At 44.9% G+C, this 16267-nt stretch overlaps 2 protein-coding genes across 2 annotated transcripts in view; both read right to left on the reverse strand.

Moving 5' to 3' along the window:
• Positions 1-7566, reverse strand: part of LOC126260838 (peptidoglycan-recognition protein SC1a/b-like) — a 137641-nt gene extending 130075 nt beyond the window's left edge. Inside the window, exon 1 of the mRNA XM_049958238.1 lies at positions 7489-7566. Coding sequence (XP_049814195.1) covers positions 7489-7555 — 67 coding nt within the window. The 5' untranslated portion in view covers positions 7556-7566. The remainder of the gene's footprint in view (positions 1-7488) is intronic.
• A 5425-nt stretch (positions 7567-12991) lies between these two features.
• Positions 12992-16267, reverse strand: part of LOC126260839 (peptidoglycan-recognition protein SC1a/b-like) — a 76147-nt gene continuing 72871 nt past the window's right edge. The window contains exon 4 of the mRNA XM_049958240.1: positions 12992-13494. Within this exon, the coding sequence (XP_049814197.1) occupies positions 13090-13494 (405 nt within the window). The 3' untranslated portion in view covers positions 12992-13089. The remainder of the gene's footprint in view (positions 13495-16267) is intronic.

Genomic DNA, 16267 nt, shown 5'->3' on the forward strand with positions numbered 1-16267 from the left:
AGATTTAGTTATAAGATGCCCAGTGGATAGCACGTCAAAAACACAGACCAAGCATGAAAATAAGAAGAAGGTATACTGAACTGTGAAAAAAAGAAGCAAAATCGAAACAATGAACAGTCCAAGCTCAAGCTATGCAACAGCGACCAAATCTGAGTAGCCACAACGTCGCCGTACGAGTAATGTGGTTACGGTGTTTGGACTGCCAAGGCGAAGATCCGCTTTCATATCCCCCTCGTATCCCATATATACATTTTTTTCACGAAATTATGAACTGTCAGATTTTAGACATTACCTCTCATCACGGATAATCCAGTAGCCGACGGCTTTCCCTTTACGACCTCGAGCAACGGCGTTTGCGTAGAGCTGTCAGTGCTGACAGACAAGCAACACTGGGTGAAATAACCGCAGAAATCAACGCGGGATGTCCAACCAACGTATCCGTTAGGACAGTGCAGCGGAATTTGGCATTAATGGACCATACCAACAGACGACCGACACAGCACGACATCGCCTCGCAGTGCCTCTCCTTCTCTCGTGACCATATCGGTTGAACCCTAGACGACTCAAGAAACCGTGGCCTGGTCGAATGAGTACCGATTTCAGTTGGTAATAACTGATGGTACGGTCTGAGTGCGGAGCAGACCCCTCGAAGCCATGGAACACAGTCGTCAAAAAGGCACTGTGCAAGCTGGTAGTGGCCCTATTATGGTGCAGGCTGTGGTTACATGGAATGGACTGGGTCCGCTGGTCCAAGTGAACCACTCATTGACTATAAATGGTTACGTTCGGCTACTTGAGGACCATTTGCAGCCATTCACGGACTTCATGTTCCCAAGCGGCCATGAAATTTTTGTTGTTGTTGTTGTGGTCTTCAGTCCTGAGACTGGTTTGATGCAGCTCTCCATGCTACTCTATCCTGTGCAAGCTTCTTCACCTCCCAGTACCTACTGCAACCTACATCCTTCTGAATCTGCTTAGTGTATTGATCTCTTGGTCTCCCTCTACGATTTTTACCCTCCACACTGCCCTCCAATGCTAAATTTGTGATCCCTTGATGCCTCAAAACATGTCCTACCAACCGATCCCTTCTTCTAGTCAAGTTGTGCCACAAACTTCTCTTCTCCCCAATCCTATTCAATACCTCCTCATTAGTTACGTGATCTACCCACCTTATCTTCAGCATTCTTCTGTAGCACCACATTTCGAAAGCTTCTATTCTCTTCTTGTCCAAACTGGTTATCGTCCATGTTTCACTTCCATACATGGCTACACTCCATACAAATACTTTCAGAAACGACTTCCTGACACTTAAATCTATACTCGATGTTAACAAATTTCTCTTCTTCAGAAACGCTTTTCTTGCCATTGCCAGTCTACATTTTATATCCTCTCTACTTCGACCATCATCAGTTATTTTACTCCCTAAATAGCAAAACTCCTTTACTACTTTAAGTGTCTCATTTCCTAATCTAATCCCCTCAGCATCACCCGATTTAATATGACTACATTCCATTATCCTTGTTTTGCTTTTGTTGATGTTCATCTTATATCCTCCTTTCAAGACACTGTCCATTCCGTTCAACTGCTCTTCCAAGTCCTTTGCTGTCTCTGACAGAATTACAATGTCATCGGCGAACCTCAAAGTTTTTACTTCTTCTCCATGAATTTTAATACCTACTCCGAATTTTTCTTTTGTTTCCTTTACTGCTTGCTCAATATACAGATTGAATAGCATCGGGGAGAGGCTACAACCCTGTCTCACTCCTTTCCCAACCACTGCTTCCCTTTCATGCCCCTCGACTCTTATAACTGCCATCTGGTTTCTGTACAAATTGTAAATAGCCTTTAGCTCCCTGTATTTTACCCCTGCCACCTTCAGAATTTGAAAGAGAGTATTCCAGTTAACGTTGTCAAAAGCTTTCTCTAAGTCTACAAATGCTAGAAACGTACGTTTGCCTTTTCTTAATCTTTCTTCTAAGATAAGTCGTAAGGTTAGTATTGCCTCACGTGTTCCAACATTTCTACGGAATCCAAACTGATCTTCCCCGAGGTCCGCTTCTACCAGTTTTTCCATTCGTCTGTAAAGAATTCGCGTTAGTATTTTGCAGCTGTGACTTATTAAACTGATAGTTCGGTAATTTTCACATCTGTCAACACCTGCTTTCTTTGGTATTGGAATTATTATATTCTTCTTGAAGTCTGTGGGTATTTCGCCTGTCTCATACATCTTGCTCACCAGATGGTAGAGTTTTGTCATGACTGGCTCTCCCAAGGCCATCAGTAGTTCTAATGGAATGTTGTCTACTCCCGGGGCCTTGTTTCGACTCAGGTCTTTCAGTGCTCTGTCAAACTCTTCACGCAGTATCTTATCTCCCATTTCATCTTCATCTACATCCTCTTCCATTTCCATAATACTGTCCTCAAGTACATCGCCCTTGTATAAACCCTCTATATACTCCTTCCACCTTTCTGCCTTCCCTTCTTTGCTTAGAACTGGGTTGCCATCTGAGCTCTTGATATTCATACAAGTGGTTCTCTTCTCTCCAAAGGTCTCTTTAATTTTCCTGTAGGCAGTATCTATCTTACCCCTAGTGAGATAAGCCTCTACATCCTTACATTTGTCCTCTAGCCATCCCTGCTTAGCCATTTTGCACTTTCTGTCGATCTCATTTTTGAGACGTTTGTATTACCTTTTGCCTGCTTCATTTACTGCATTTTTATATTTTCTCCTTTCATCAATTAAATTCAATATTTCTTCTGTTACCCAAGGATTTCTATTAGCCCTCGTCTTTTTACCTACTTGATCGTCTGCTGCCTTCACTACTTCATCTCTCAGAGCTACCCATTCTTCTTCTACTGTATTTCTTTCCCCCATTCCTGTCAATTGTTCCCTTATGCTCTCCCTGAAACTCTCTACAACCTCTGGTTCTTTCAGTTTATCCAGGTCCCATCTCCTTAAATTCCCACATTTTTGCAGTTTCTTCAGTTTCAATCTGCAGTTCATAACCAATAGATTGTGGTCAGAATCCACATCTGCCCCTGGAAATGTCTTACAATTTAAAACCTGGTTCCTAAATCTCTGTCTTACCATTATATAATCTATCTGATACCTATTAGTATCTCCAGGATTCTTCCAAGTATACAACCTTCTTTTATGATTCTTGAACCAAGTGTTAGCTATGATTAGGTTATGCTCTGTACAAAATTCTACAAGGCGGCTTCCTCTTTCATTTCTTCCCCCCAATCCATATTCACCTACTATGTTTCCTTCTCTCCCTTTTCCTACTGACGAATTCCAGTCACCCATGACTATTAAATTTTCGTCTCCCTTCACTACCTGAATAATTTCTTTTATCTCGTCATACATTTCATCAATTTCTTCATCATCTGCAGAGCTAGTTGGCATATAAACTTGTACTACTGTAGTAGGCATGGGCTTCGTGTCTATCTTGGCCACAATAATGCGTTCACTATGCTGTTTGTAGTAGCTAACCCGCACTCCTATTTTTTTATTCATTATTAAACCTACTCCTGCATTACCCCTATTTGATTTTGTATTTATAACCCTGTAATCACCTGACCAAAAGTCTTGTTCCTCCTGCCACCGAACTTCACTAATTCCCACTATATCTAACTTTAACCTATCCATTTCCCTTTTTAAATTTTCTAACCTACCTGCCCGAGTAAGGGATCTGACATTCCACGCTCCGATCCGTAGAACGCCAGTTTTCTTTCTCCTGATAACGACGTCCTCCTTAGTAGTCCCCGCCCGGAGATCCGAATGGGGGACTATTTTACCTCCGGAATATTTTACCCAAGAGGACGCCATCATCATTTAATCCCCGAGGACATGCAGCTTTACTTTACTTTACTGTATGAAATTTTTATGGATGACAATGCGCCATGTCACAGGCCAAAATTGTTTTAAGAACGTTCTGCACAGTTCAAGCGAAGGATTTGGCTGCCCAGATCGCCTGACTTGAACCCCATCCAACATTTATGGGACATAACTGAGAAGTCAATTCATATACAAAATACTGCACTGCCAACACTTTCGCGATTAAGGACGGCTACAGAGACAGCATGAGCCAATATTTCTGCAGGGGACTTCCAACGACTGTTGAGTCCTTGCCACGACTAGCTGGTGCGCTACTATGGGGAAAAGGACGACGGGCAAGGAAGTATGCATGTCTTTTGCCACACCAGTTCAGGAACAAGTCAGAGAGAGAGAGACAGAGAGAGAGAGAGAGAGAGAGAGAGAGAGACTGGTGTTCATAGTCGCACTGCTAAGTGAAATATTGATAATCTGTAGCGCCTTCTTCTAGTTATATCGTGTAAATTATTATTATTATTATCACTTATGCTGAAGAGATGTGCTAAGCACTAAACTAAACAAATTCATAGATTTTACAAAAGCATATGATTCAGTATTGCAATAAAAATTGTACAGAATTCTTTTGGAACTTGGAATACCAAAGAAGTATGTCAGACTTACAGAAGCGAGTTTGAAAAACACAAAAGGTAGAGTACGCGTGGGGAAATTGGAGTCAGAAGAATTTGTAATAAAGAACGGACTTAAGCAGGGAGATGCCCTGTCTCCGCTACGTTTTTAATTTAGTCCTAGAATATATTGTACGAATGGCAGCAGATAATTCAGAGGGTGTGGAGTTAAATGGAAATATTAAGATATTAGGGTTTGCAGATTATCTAAACATCATTAGCGATAGGAAAGAATCTGTAACAGCAAATGCGAATGCGTTAATCAAGGCTAGTGAAGATGTAGGTCTAAGGATAAGTGAAGACAAAACTAAATACCTGGTTACTACTAGAATGCCAACAGCAGTAGATCAGGAAATGTTAAGAGTTGGAGACTTGCAGTTTGCAAAAGTGAACACATTTAAGTATCTAGGAGTGGACATCTCTTTGAGAAATGAGATTGAATCCGAACTGAAGAAGAGATTACGGGCAGGAAATGCGTGCTACTTCTCACTGAATAGATTACTTTCATCACGGATATTGTCTAGGAATTTAAAGATTAGAATATACAAAACTTTTATTCTATCCAGTTATGCTGTATGGGTGTGAGACTTGGTCTCTCACTGTGCAAAATGAAAAGCCGTTTCGAGTATTTGAAAACAAAATTTTGACGAAAATTTTTGGAGCAAAAAGGGATGACATTAGCGGATAGTGGCGAAAAGCGCATAACGAAGAAGTTCACGAACTCTATTCAAACCCCGACATAATCAGTATTATTAAATCACGTAGGCTGCGATGGGCGGGTCACGTAGCTCGAATGGATGAGGGCAGGGCAGCGCGCAGAGTACTGGTAGGGCACCTAGAGGGAAAACGTCCGAGGCGTAGATGGGAGGACAATGTGAAGGCTGATTTGAGGAGCCTAGGTATTGAAGGGGAATGGTAGGAAATAGCCCAAGACAGGGACAGATGGCGACAATACGTTGCTGCGGTAATGGACTCTCGAGTCCGGTATGACCAGTGAGAGAGAGAGAGAGAGAGAGAGAGAGAGAGAGAGAGAGAGACTGGTGTTCATAGTCGCACTGCTAAGTGAAATATTGATAATGTGTAGCGCCTTCTTCTAGTTATATCGTGTAAATTATTATTATTATTGTCACTTATGCTGAAGTGATGTGCTAAGCACTAAACTAAACAAATTATTATTACAAAACAGTGGTTAAAATAAATGTTGCATATTCCTTTACTGTCAATCTTGGATATAACAGGAAACAAAACTGATTTTGTTCTGCCAAGTACAGACATAAGAAAGGAAAAAGTAAGAAGATAGACACTTTTCCGCTTGATAAACACCAACAAAAAACAAAAACAAAACCTCACAAAAGATTCCACTACAAACGCTACCATTTCTTTTCAGTCACCTTGCGGAACACATTGTTTATGGACCAATCGACCCTTCTCGTAATTGAAGAAACTTTGCAATGCAGTGTAGGCAAACTCCTTACCAAACTGTCCAGAGAAGCCTGTGGGATATTGACCCATTCCTCCATAGCGGCCTCTTTGATGCCCTGTAAGGTCGGTGGTGGGACAGGACGATTGCAAACCGCTCGTTTAACGTGGCCCATGCATTCTCATTACAGCTGAGATCTGGAGAATATGGAAGCCGGTCCATCCAACTGATTCAATATGGGAGCCTTTCCATCCAACTGATTGTATGCTCCACTAGGGAAACGTTCAAGAAGACTGTGACGACTGGGGCGTGCATTCTCATCCATCAGCGTGAATCCCGCTCCAGTATGTTGCCCAAATGGAGTCACAATGGGTGGTAAAAGTTGTTCTCGTTGCCTCCACGCAGGAGTATTAATATTGGCAGGGCGCAGACGGATACGAGTCTCAACAGAAAAGAGCGTGTGCCCCACTGCTGCCTAGTCCACAAAGAGCGATTTTGTGCCCATGTGACACGAGTCCTTCACCGAAACCCATTTAGGGGAGGAGCTAGGAGGTGTCTTCTGGCACGTAATCCCAACTCACGGATCTTATTTCGTATCGTCTTAGTTGACACCCGCACTCCTATAGCTGTTTGGAACTGCCGCCGTAGACGAGTTGCATTGTATTGAAGGTTTGTGCCTGCCGCTATACGCAGATATCGGTCCTGCGCCCTTGTTGTTTTCCATCTGCGGCCACTTGAAGATCCTTAACTGATCTTGTCGCTACAAACTTGTTCGACTGACTCACATGAAGATTCGCTGCAACACCCATCTGTCTCACTCCCTCCTATGTTAGAGTGCCTATATGGAGCCTCTGACCGTTATTGTTCTCCGAACCATCCCAAAGCAACTCAAATCTCCTGATTACAAAAAAATGGTTCAAATGGCTCTGAGCACTATGGGACTTAACATCTGAGGTCATCAGTCCCCTAGAACTTAGAACTACTTAAACCTAACTAACCTAAGAACGACACACACATCCATGCCCGATGCAGGATCCGAACCTGCGACCGTAGCGGTCGCGCGGTTCCAGACTGAAGCGTCTAGAACCGCTCGGTCACTCCGGTCGCCCTCCTGATTACACACAGCTCAAGTACTACAATGTTTACATGTGAAATGGTTAGCATAGACTGCACATAATGCTCCCTCACGATAGAAAAATGAACTGTTTCTGCTAGACTTGCATTGCAAAACAAACCAATGTAGATATCGTAACGCATTTCTGCATTGCAACTTTCGATATTAAAGTTTCAGGAAAGTGCAACATTTATTTTGACCATTGTATTAAAATATGTTACTTGTTATATTGTTTTTATTAAAATCTAGGCAGCTGTGGTATGTTAAACGGTGGGGTAACAAGATATTATATTAAGAGGGGGTTGGGGGGCAGCAGAAGAGAAGTAAGAAACTGTGACCCCAATTCCCGCTTTCGCAAACACAAGCGAATGCTCATTCGCTTGTGTTTAGGTGTAAACAATGCTTATAACACTCGCCAAGTCCGGCTGACTATTAAACTACTATGTGTACTTGCCGCCATCCTGCTGGATCTCAACGGACCCAAGTTTCTGCGAGCCGCTCACCACCTTGGAAACGCGCATCTTGCCGACTGACGACATGTACTCAATGGAGACAGTTCTGCTCGCGCCCCTTTATTCCCCACACGCCGATCTAGTGGCGGGGATGTTCTCCGTAGTGCTCGCTGATTTGCTCAGCACAAACAATACGGAACAGTACTTCCCCTTCCTTGCCTGCAGCGTGACTCAGCGCGGGCAACGGCAAGGCTGAAGGGTCGAAGCTGCAGAACCATGACGACGCAGTACTTCGATGACGTCACCGGAAGAAATACCAGTCACTCACTCAAAAGAGGACATAATTTGGAGTGTTGCAGATGGTGTACGACTGGTGCGAGGCGTTCACGTGACCCTCAGCAGCTGAAGTAAGTCGTGGCATTGAAGTGGTGCGTATGTGCCAGTCACCATCATCATCTTCAATTTCTGGAGTAAGCCGCACAATTTGTACCCGAAAAATCTCGTCCTGGGACGTCCGACAGACACATCGCTGTCTAGTTCAAGGCGATTCTAGGCCGTGCGGTTTTGTTGCATTCTATCTAAATGGTTACACTAGTTGACTCTATAATTTTTAATTTTGCTTACCAAATCGCAAATCTGTACCTCTTGTCTTGTTTCTGTGTTTCGTATTTTGCTTTTAACTGCCCTGAGAAGTTTCGTACCGCTGTTGCCTTATAAAGCTTCAGTATAGTCTCCTTTCTGGTTTCCAGAGTTCTGTAAATTGAGCCACACATATTATATTATATATTATTTATATTATATATATTCTTTTATTATATGTCTAAAGTTTACGAAGTATTGTTTCTATGTCACGATCTACCGTTGGCGACATTTCACATCTAAGTTAGTTAAAGCTTGAGTCCCTCTCCAATATTTTGCCATTTTTCTCAACTTTGGATCATCTCGTTTTTTTCCATAAACATGCCATTGCTTTTGATATATATGGAGAAATTTTCAGTCCATTTTCTTCTGCTATATTTCTTAAGAATATAGCCCCCTTTGTAAATTATCCTCTCTGTCATTCAATAACAACGTCTTTTCCTATTTGTGTTAATAGTCATGTAGCACGGGGAAACGGTTCTTACGGAATTTATGTCTCTTTTATCCTTTTGACACGAAATGTTTGGTTACATGACAACATTGAGGCGAGTATAGCCTCAGATAGTTAAATGTTTTTATCTTTTACACCAGATTATGTAACTTTAAGCGTTCTGGAACTGGTCGTGTACAAAATAAAATATTGTGGATTAAGCAACTGTTGTGCTGTTTTTTCAATTTACAAAATAACAACGTCGTCTGCACATAAAATACTGCTCAATCTATAACGCGGTTAAAAGCATTGTACCACATGTGAAAATTTGTTCCCATCTTACCAGGAATGTGGCCATATAGTTGTGCAAATGCCAGTCATTGATATGGAATCGTTGCTGAAAGATGTGTCGACGTAGGGGCGTGACGATGGCAAAAAGGAAGTTGGACATGCCTGTGAGTAACAGGGAACGAAGTTGCCCCATTTATTTATGTATAGTGCTGAGAGACCAACGTGTCTACAAGGATTGCGGTATCGCTTTCAACCAAATAACATGTCGTAAGAAAAGTGGTCGTAAAAAAATCATATCTGACAGAGACCAGAGACGGGTGTTGTGACTTGTTACTGACAAATGATTACAGTTGCTGCTGTCAGTAAATGCAGCACCATGTCAACTAATTAGCCATCGAACATTACGAAGGGAATAATAAAAATTGCAGAAGTAGAAAACATCGCTGTTCGGTCGTATGCTGCCATTATCCACTAACGCCAAATTGCGCCGTACTGTCAAATGGATACGTTCGTCGTACATTGATTGCTGCGGTTACCTCACACAGTGTTGCTTGTCTGTTAGCACTGACAACTCTACGCAAACGCCGTTGCTCTTGGTCGATAAGTGAAGGCTGTCGGCCACTGCGTTGTCCATGGTGAGAGGTAATGCCTGAGGTTTGGTATTCTCAGCACACTCTTGACACAGTGGATCTCGGAATGTTGCATTCGCTTGCGACTTTCTAACTGGAATGTCCCATGCGTCTAGGTCTAGCTGCATCTGCCATTCTGTGTTCGAGGTCTGTTAACTCGCGTCGTGCAGCCGTAATCACGTTGGAAACCTTTTCACGTTACTCACCTTAAGTACAAATGACAGCTTCGCCAGTGCACTGCTCTTTTTTACCTTGTGTACGCAATACTGATCCCCCCCCCCAATTCCTTTTACGAGGGTCACTCCAAAAGAAATGCACACTATTTTTGTAAAAATACAGTTTTCATTCTGCATGTGTGAAAGTTTTACAGTGTGTAGATACATCCTTCCCGCTTGTTTTCAAACTTAGTTCAACATGTTCCCGAGAGTGGCGGCGTCACAGCATGTATTCAAGATGGCTGCTACACTTGACGTTCGTTAGAAGCAACGTGCTGTCATAGAATTCCTGTGCTGTGAAAACGAGACAGTGGGAAACATCCACAAGAGGTTGAAAAAGGCGTACGGAGATGCTGCTGTCGATTGCAGTACAGTTATTGGGCAAGCAGGTTACGTGATGAAAGCAATCACGGCTATATCGAGGATTGTCCTCATAGCGGCAGGCCTCGTACTGCACACACTCGAGACAATGTGCTGAGAGTTAATGAGTTGCTGACTTCTGACAGACGCATCACAGTGAACGAATTGTCACGCTACGTTGGAATAGGGGAAGAAAGTGTTTGCAGAATGCTGAAAGTGTTGGCGTTAAAAAAGGTTTGTGCCAGGTGGGTTCCCAGGATGTTGACAGCGGCTCACAAAGAAACAAGAAAAACGGTATGCAGCGAACTTTTGGAACAGTACGAGAATGGTGGAGATGAATTCCTTGGAAGAATTGTGACAGGTGATGTAACATGGCTCCATCAATTTTCACCAGAGACGAAGAGGCAATCAATGGAGTGGCATCATGCAAATTCATCCAAGGAAAAAAAAAAAATACAAAACCACACCTTCTGCTGGAAAATTTATGGCTATGGTGTTTTTTGATTCCGAAGGACTCTTGATTGTGGACATTATACCAAGTGGAACCACCATAAATCCTGATGCATATGTGACGACACTGAAGAAACTTCAAGCTCGACTGAGTCGTGTTCGACCACATCGGCAAAAGCAGGATGTTTTGCTGTTGCACGACAATACACGGCCACATGTCAGCCAAAAACCCATGGAAGCGATCACAAAACTGGGATGGACAACACTGAAACACCCGCCTTACAGTCCTGTCCTGGCTCCACGTGACTATCATCTCTTTGGGAAACTCTTGCTACACCAAGAAGAAATGCAGATGATAAACACCAAGACAAATGCAGCTGATAAACGGGTATTCATTGGACAAATATATTATAGTAGAACTGACATCTGATTACATTTTCAAGCAAATTTGGGTGCATAGATCCTGAGAAATCAGTACCCAGAACAACCACCTCAGGCTGCAATAACGGCCTTGATACGCCTGGGCATTGAGTCAAACAGAGCTTGAATGGTGTGTACAGGTACAACTGCCCATGCAGCTTCAACACGATACCACAGTTCATCAAGAGTAGTGACTGGCGTATTGTGATGAGCCAGTTGCTCGGCCACCATTGACCAGACGTTTTCAATTGGTGAGCGATCTGGAGAATGTGCTGGCCAGGGCAGCAGTCGAACATTTTTTGTATCCAGAAAGGCCCATACCGGACCTGCAACATGCGGTCGTGCATTATCCTGCTGAAATGTGGGGTTTCGCAGGGATCGAAAGAGGGATAGAGCCACGGGTCGTAACACATCTGAAATGTAACGTCCACTGTCCAAAGTGCCGTCAATGCGAACAAGAGGTGACCGAGACGTGTAACCAATGGCATCCCATACCATCACGGGGGGTGATACCCCACTATGGTAATGACGAATACACGATTCCAATGTGCGTTCACCGCGACGTCGCCAAACACGGATGCGACCATCATGATGCTGTAAACAGAACCTGGATTCGTCCGAAAAAATGACGTTTTGCCATTCGTGCACCCAGGTTCGTCGTTGAGTACACCATCGCAGGCGCTCCTGTCTGTGATGCAGCGTCAAGGGTAACCGCAGCCATGTTCTCCGAGCTGATAGTCCATGCTGCTGCAAACGTCGTCCAACTGTTCATGCAGATGGTTGTTGTCTTGCAAACGTCATCATCTGTTGTCTCAGAGATCGAGACGTGGCTGCACGATCCGTTACAGCCATGCGGATAAGATGCCTGTCATCTCGACTGCTAGTCATACGAGGCCGTTGGGATCCAGCACGGCGTTCCGTATTACCCTCCTGAACCAACCGATTTCATATTCTGCTATCAGTCATTGGATCTCGACCAACGCGAGCAGCAATGTCGCGATACGATAAACCGCAATCGCGATAGACTACAATCCGACCTTTATCAAAGTCAGAAACGTGATGGGACGCATTTCTCCTCCTTACACGAGGCATCACAACGTTTTACCAGGCAACGTCGGTCAACTGCTGTTTGTGTATGAGAAATCGGTTGGAAATTTTCATCATGTCAGCACGGTGTAGGTGTCGCCACCGGCGACAGCTTTGTGTGAATGCTCTGAAAAGCTAATCATTTGCATATCACAGCATCGTCTTCCTGTCGGTGAAATTTCGTGTCTGTAGCACGTCATCTTCGTGGTGTAGCTATTTTAATGGCCAGTATTGTAGAATGAAAGATGGATTTAAAAAAAATAGTGTGCATTTCTTTTGGATTGACCCTCGTATATGTGCATATCGCTGCCCCATGACTTACGAACACCACTTCACTGCCATCACTTGCGTCTGTGTTGGAGGCTCACATAGCCACGTGGTTCCAGTTCCACACCGTTGACAGCGCACCAAAGGAGAGCGACTTAACAGTTTGTCCTTGCCCTTAGTCAGAAATTGAAATGCAAACGGTGGTTTTTGTTTGTTGTTGACATACAGTTTTCTGTTTTCTTTACAGAGATTATGATGATTTCGAACAGGACAATGTGGAGAGCGTATTTGACCCGTCAGGGTAGCCGAGAGCGCTACTGCGCTGCTTCCTGGACTCGTACAGGCGCGCCGACCCCGGATCTAATCCGCCCGGCGGATTAACGACGAGAGTCGGTGCGCCGGCCAGCCTGGATGTGGTTTTTAGGCGGTTTTCCACATCCCGCTAGGTGAATACCTGGCTGGTCCCCACGTTCCGCCTCAGTTACACGCGTCGCAGACATATGGAACACGTTCGCACTATTTCACGATTTACACTAGATGCAGCCAGCTGGGGTACACTGATTCCATCCCTGGGGGTTCGCGGTGGCAGCAGGAAGGGCATCCGGCCACCCCTAAAACTTACCTTGCGAAATCCGTTCTCACCACGCCGACCCTGCGATCGCTGTGGGACTATGGCGTAAGCGAAACAAGAAGAAGAAAGAAGAATGTAGAGAGCGTATTTACTAGGAAAGTTTACATTTATTTACATGTTTGTTGTCAACTGTGTTACATAATGATATTTCGTGATGACAAGATTGGTTTGCTGAACAAGCAGATCTACGGGCCGGAGCTGTCGTCGCTGTCGGCTGGACGGGTGCAGAGGACGCCCCGGTAGCAGTTCCACCGGCACCGGTGCGGCCAGTCGGCGATCTCCATCAGCGCCCAGCGGCCCGGGCTCTGCGTTTTCTTGAGCTGGTTGTGCGCCAGCAGGCGGTACTCGGCCGCCAGCATGCCCGACCTCACGCCCTCGTCCAGCAGCCAGCGCAGTGCCGACGACATCTGCCTCGTCACGTTGTGCTCCACGTAGTTGCCGACTAGCGCCACCTCCACTTTGCAGCTCCGCACGAAACTACTACTGGTGTTCGTATCGTTCCAGCCCCGACCCTCGTAGATATTGCCGCTGCTGTCGATCAAGAAATTGTAGGAGATCTCCGGCTGCTGATACTTCTGCCAGTGCAGCTCCTGCGAACAAGGAAGACTTCTAGACTGGGGGGGAAAACGCAATTATGGAGTGCCACAAATTGCAGTTCTAGATCCACTATCTATGTATGCTGCCTTGAAAGGTCTCTGTTGGATTCCTTTCATGTTAATTTCTTAAATCTGTTGTCATTTGCGGCATACATTCCACTTCTAAATTTACTGTGGTGTGTCTGACTCTATCTGGGAGGAGACTGAGCAGTGGAACGTGGTACTTTTACACATAAACAAGAACGATCTGTCACACTACTACACTTTAAAACACAGTTTATATGTAATTCATGTCACACAGTCTCATAAAGAACCTACATCCGCTTTCTTTTATATACTGTGTATGACAAGATACTGTCATCCTCCTTCCCTTCTGTGTGAAAGGATGAATGAGCAAATGAATTTCTACTTGCATGCTTGATGGTAGCAGACAAGCCTGTCTGCTAGAGAACAGTAGGATCAACGTCGGAACAGGTAGCTACGCTTTCTAAAAGCAAAGAGGTTTCTATTCTTAGTATGGTCCTGTCTGTCCCTTGTCATGTTGGTATAGGAAGCTGCCTCTCTGGTCACTTCCGTTTGTATCTGTGAAGCACCCTCGTTAGAGGCCCACACCAGTCTGTCTGCGGCGAGCGTCTGAAGTGGTAAGATCTCCAGCTAAACGCGTCTCTGCTAAGTCCGTAAGACAATAGATTTCTTAAGTTCAGCCTAACTGGAAATTTAATCACCTTTGTTTCAGGTTTAGATGTAAAATATCTTATGTCATCTTAAATTTCACCGCAGTGTAATTCGAGTGTGAAGTTCAGAATATATTCCAGTAGTTGCTTTGTCACTACTTTGTGAGCAAAGTGGAACCACGTGTTGATGAACCGTAACTCAACTAAGATCATCAATCTTAAATGCGAATGCTCGTGTGATTATAACGTCTCGTCTTGACAATATTTTTCAATATAGCAACTTTTCTTTATGTTCAACCCACATGGGGTATACTTTGCGAGACCAGTACCACGTGCTTATATAATTGTTTGACCCATCAGGTTAATAGTAAGACGTTAGTAACCAGTTCGAGGTTTTTCTTTTGTAAATTGCTTTTCGATCTAATTTATTTTAATTATCAAAATTATTGTGGAGTTACACTCTTTGTGTAAACCAAGTTGACCGTAAGTTGTGTTCCGTAAGATTACAAACTCGCAGTTTCACAATCCTAAAAAAGCACCAGTTTAGTTATGAATCAAGTTTAATATGCTGAAATTTTAACGGAACAATGATCAATGTTAAAATAAATGTCCAAATATAAACCGATTTATTTCTGTTTATTTAAATTCTCTTTATATATATATATATATATATATATATATATATATATATATATATATATATATATATACTCCTGGAAATGGAAAAAAGAACACATTGACACCGGTGTGTCAGACCCACCATACTTGCTCCGGACACTGCGAGAGGGCTGTACAAGCAATGATCACACGCACGGCACAGCGGACACACCAGGAACCGCGGTGTTGGCCGTCGAATGGCGCTAGCTGCGCAGCATTTGTGCACCGCCGCCGTCAGTGTCAGCCAGTTTGCCGTGGCATACGGAGCTCCATCGCAGTCTTTAACACTGGTAGCATGCCGCGACAGCGTGGACGTGAACCGTATGTGCAGTTGACGGACTTTGAGCGAGGGCGTATAGTGGGCATGCGGGAGGCCGGGTGGACGTACCGCCGAATTGCTCAACACGTGGGGCGTGAGGTCTCCACAGTACATCGATGTTGTCGCCAGTGGTCGGCGGAAGGTGCACGTGCCCGTCGACCTGGGACCGGACCGCAGCGACGCACGGATGCACGCCAAGACCGTAGGATCCTACGCAGTGCCGTAGGGGACCGCACCGCCACTTCCCAGCAAATTAGGGACACTGTTGCTCCTGGGGTATCGGCGAGGACCATTCGCAACCGTCTCCATGAAGCTGGGCTACGGTCCCACACACCGTTAGGCCGTCTTCCGCTCACGCCCCAACATCGTGCAGCCCGCCTCCAGTGGTGTCGCGACAGGCGTGAATGGAGGGACGAATGGAGACGTGTCGTCTTCAGCGATGAGAGTCGCTTCTGCCTTGGTGCCAATGATGGTCGTATGCGTGTTTGGCGCCGTGCAGGTGAGCGCCACAATCAGGACTGCATACGACCGAGGCACACAGGGCCAACACCCGGCATCATGGTGTGGGGAGCGATCTCCTACACTGGCCGTACACCACTGGTGATCGTCGAGGGGACACTGAATAGTGCACGGTACATCCAAACCGTCATCGAACCCATCGTTCTACCATTCCTAGACCGGCAAGGGAACTTGCTGTTCCAACAGGACAATGCACGTCCGCATGTATCCCGTGCCACCCAACGTGCTCTAGAAGGTGTAAGTCAACTACCCTGGCCAGCAAGATCTCCGGATCTGTCCCCCATTGAGCATGTTTGGGACTGGATGAAGCGTCGTCTCACGCGGTCTGCACGTCCAGCACGAACGCTGGTCCAACTGAGGCGCCAGGTGGAAATGGCATGGCAAGCCGTTCCACAGGACTACATCCTGCATCTCTACGATCGTCTCCATGGGAGAATAGCAGCCTGCATTGCTGCGAAAGGTGGATATACACTGTACTAGTGCCGACATTGTGCATGCTCTGTTGCCTGTGTCTATGTGCCAGTGGTTCTGTCAGTGTGATCATGTGATGTATCTGACCCCAGGAATGTGTCAATAAAGTTTCCCCTTCCTGGGACAA

The sequence above is a fragment of the Schistocerca nitens genome, chromosome 5, assembly GCF_023898315.1.
Source record: "Schistocerca nitens isolate TAMUIC-IGC-003100 chromosome 5, iqSchNite1.1, whole genome shotgun sequence".
Lineage (NCBI taxonomy): Eukaryota > Metazoa > Arthropoda > Insecta > Orthoptera > Acrididae > Schistocerca > Schistocerca nitens.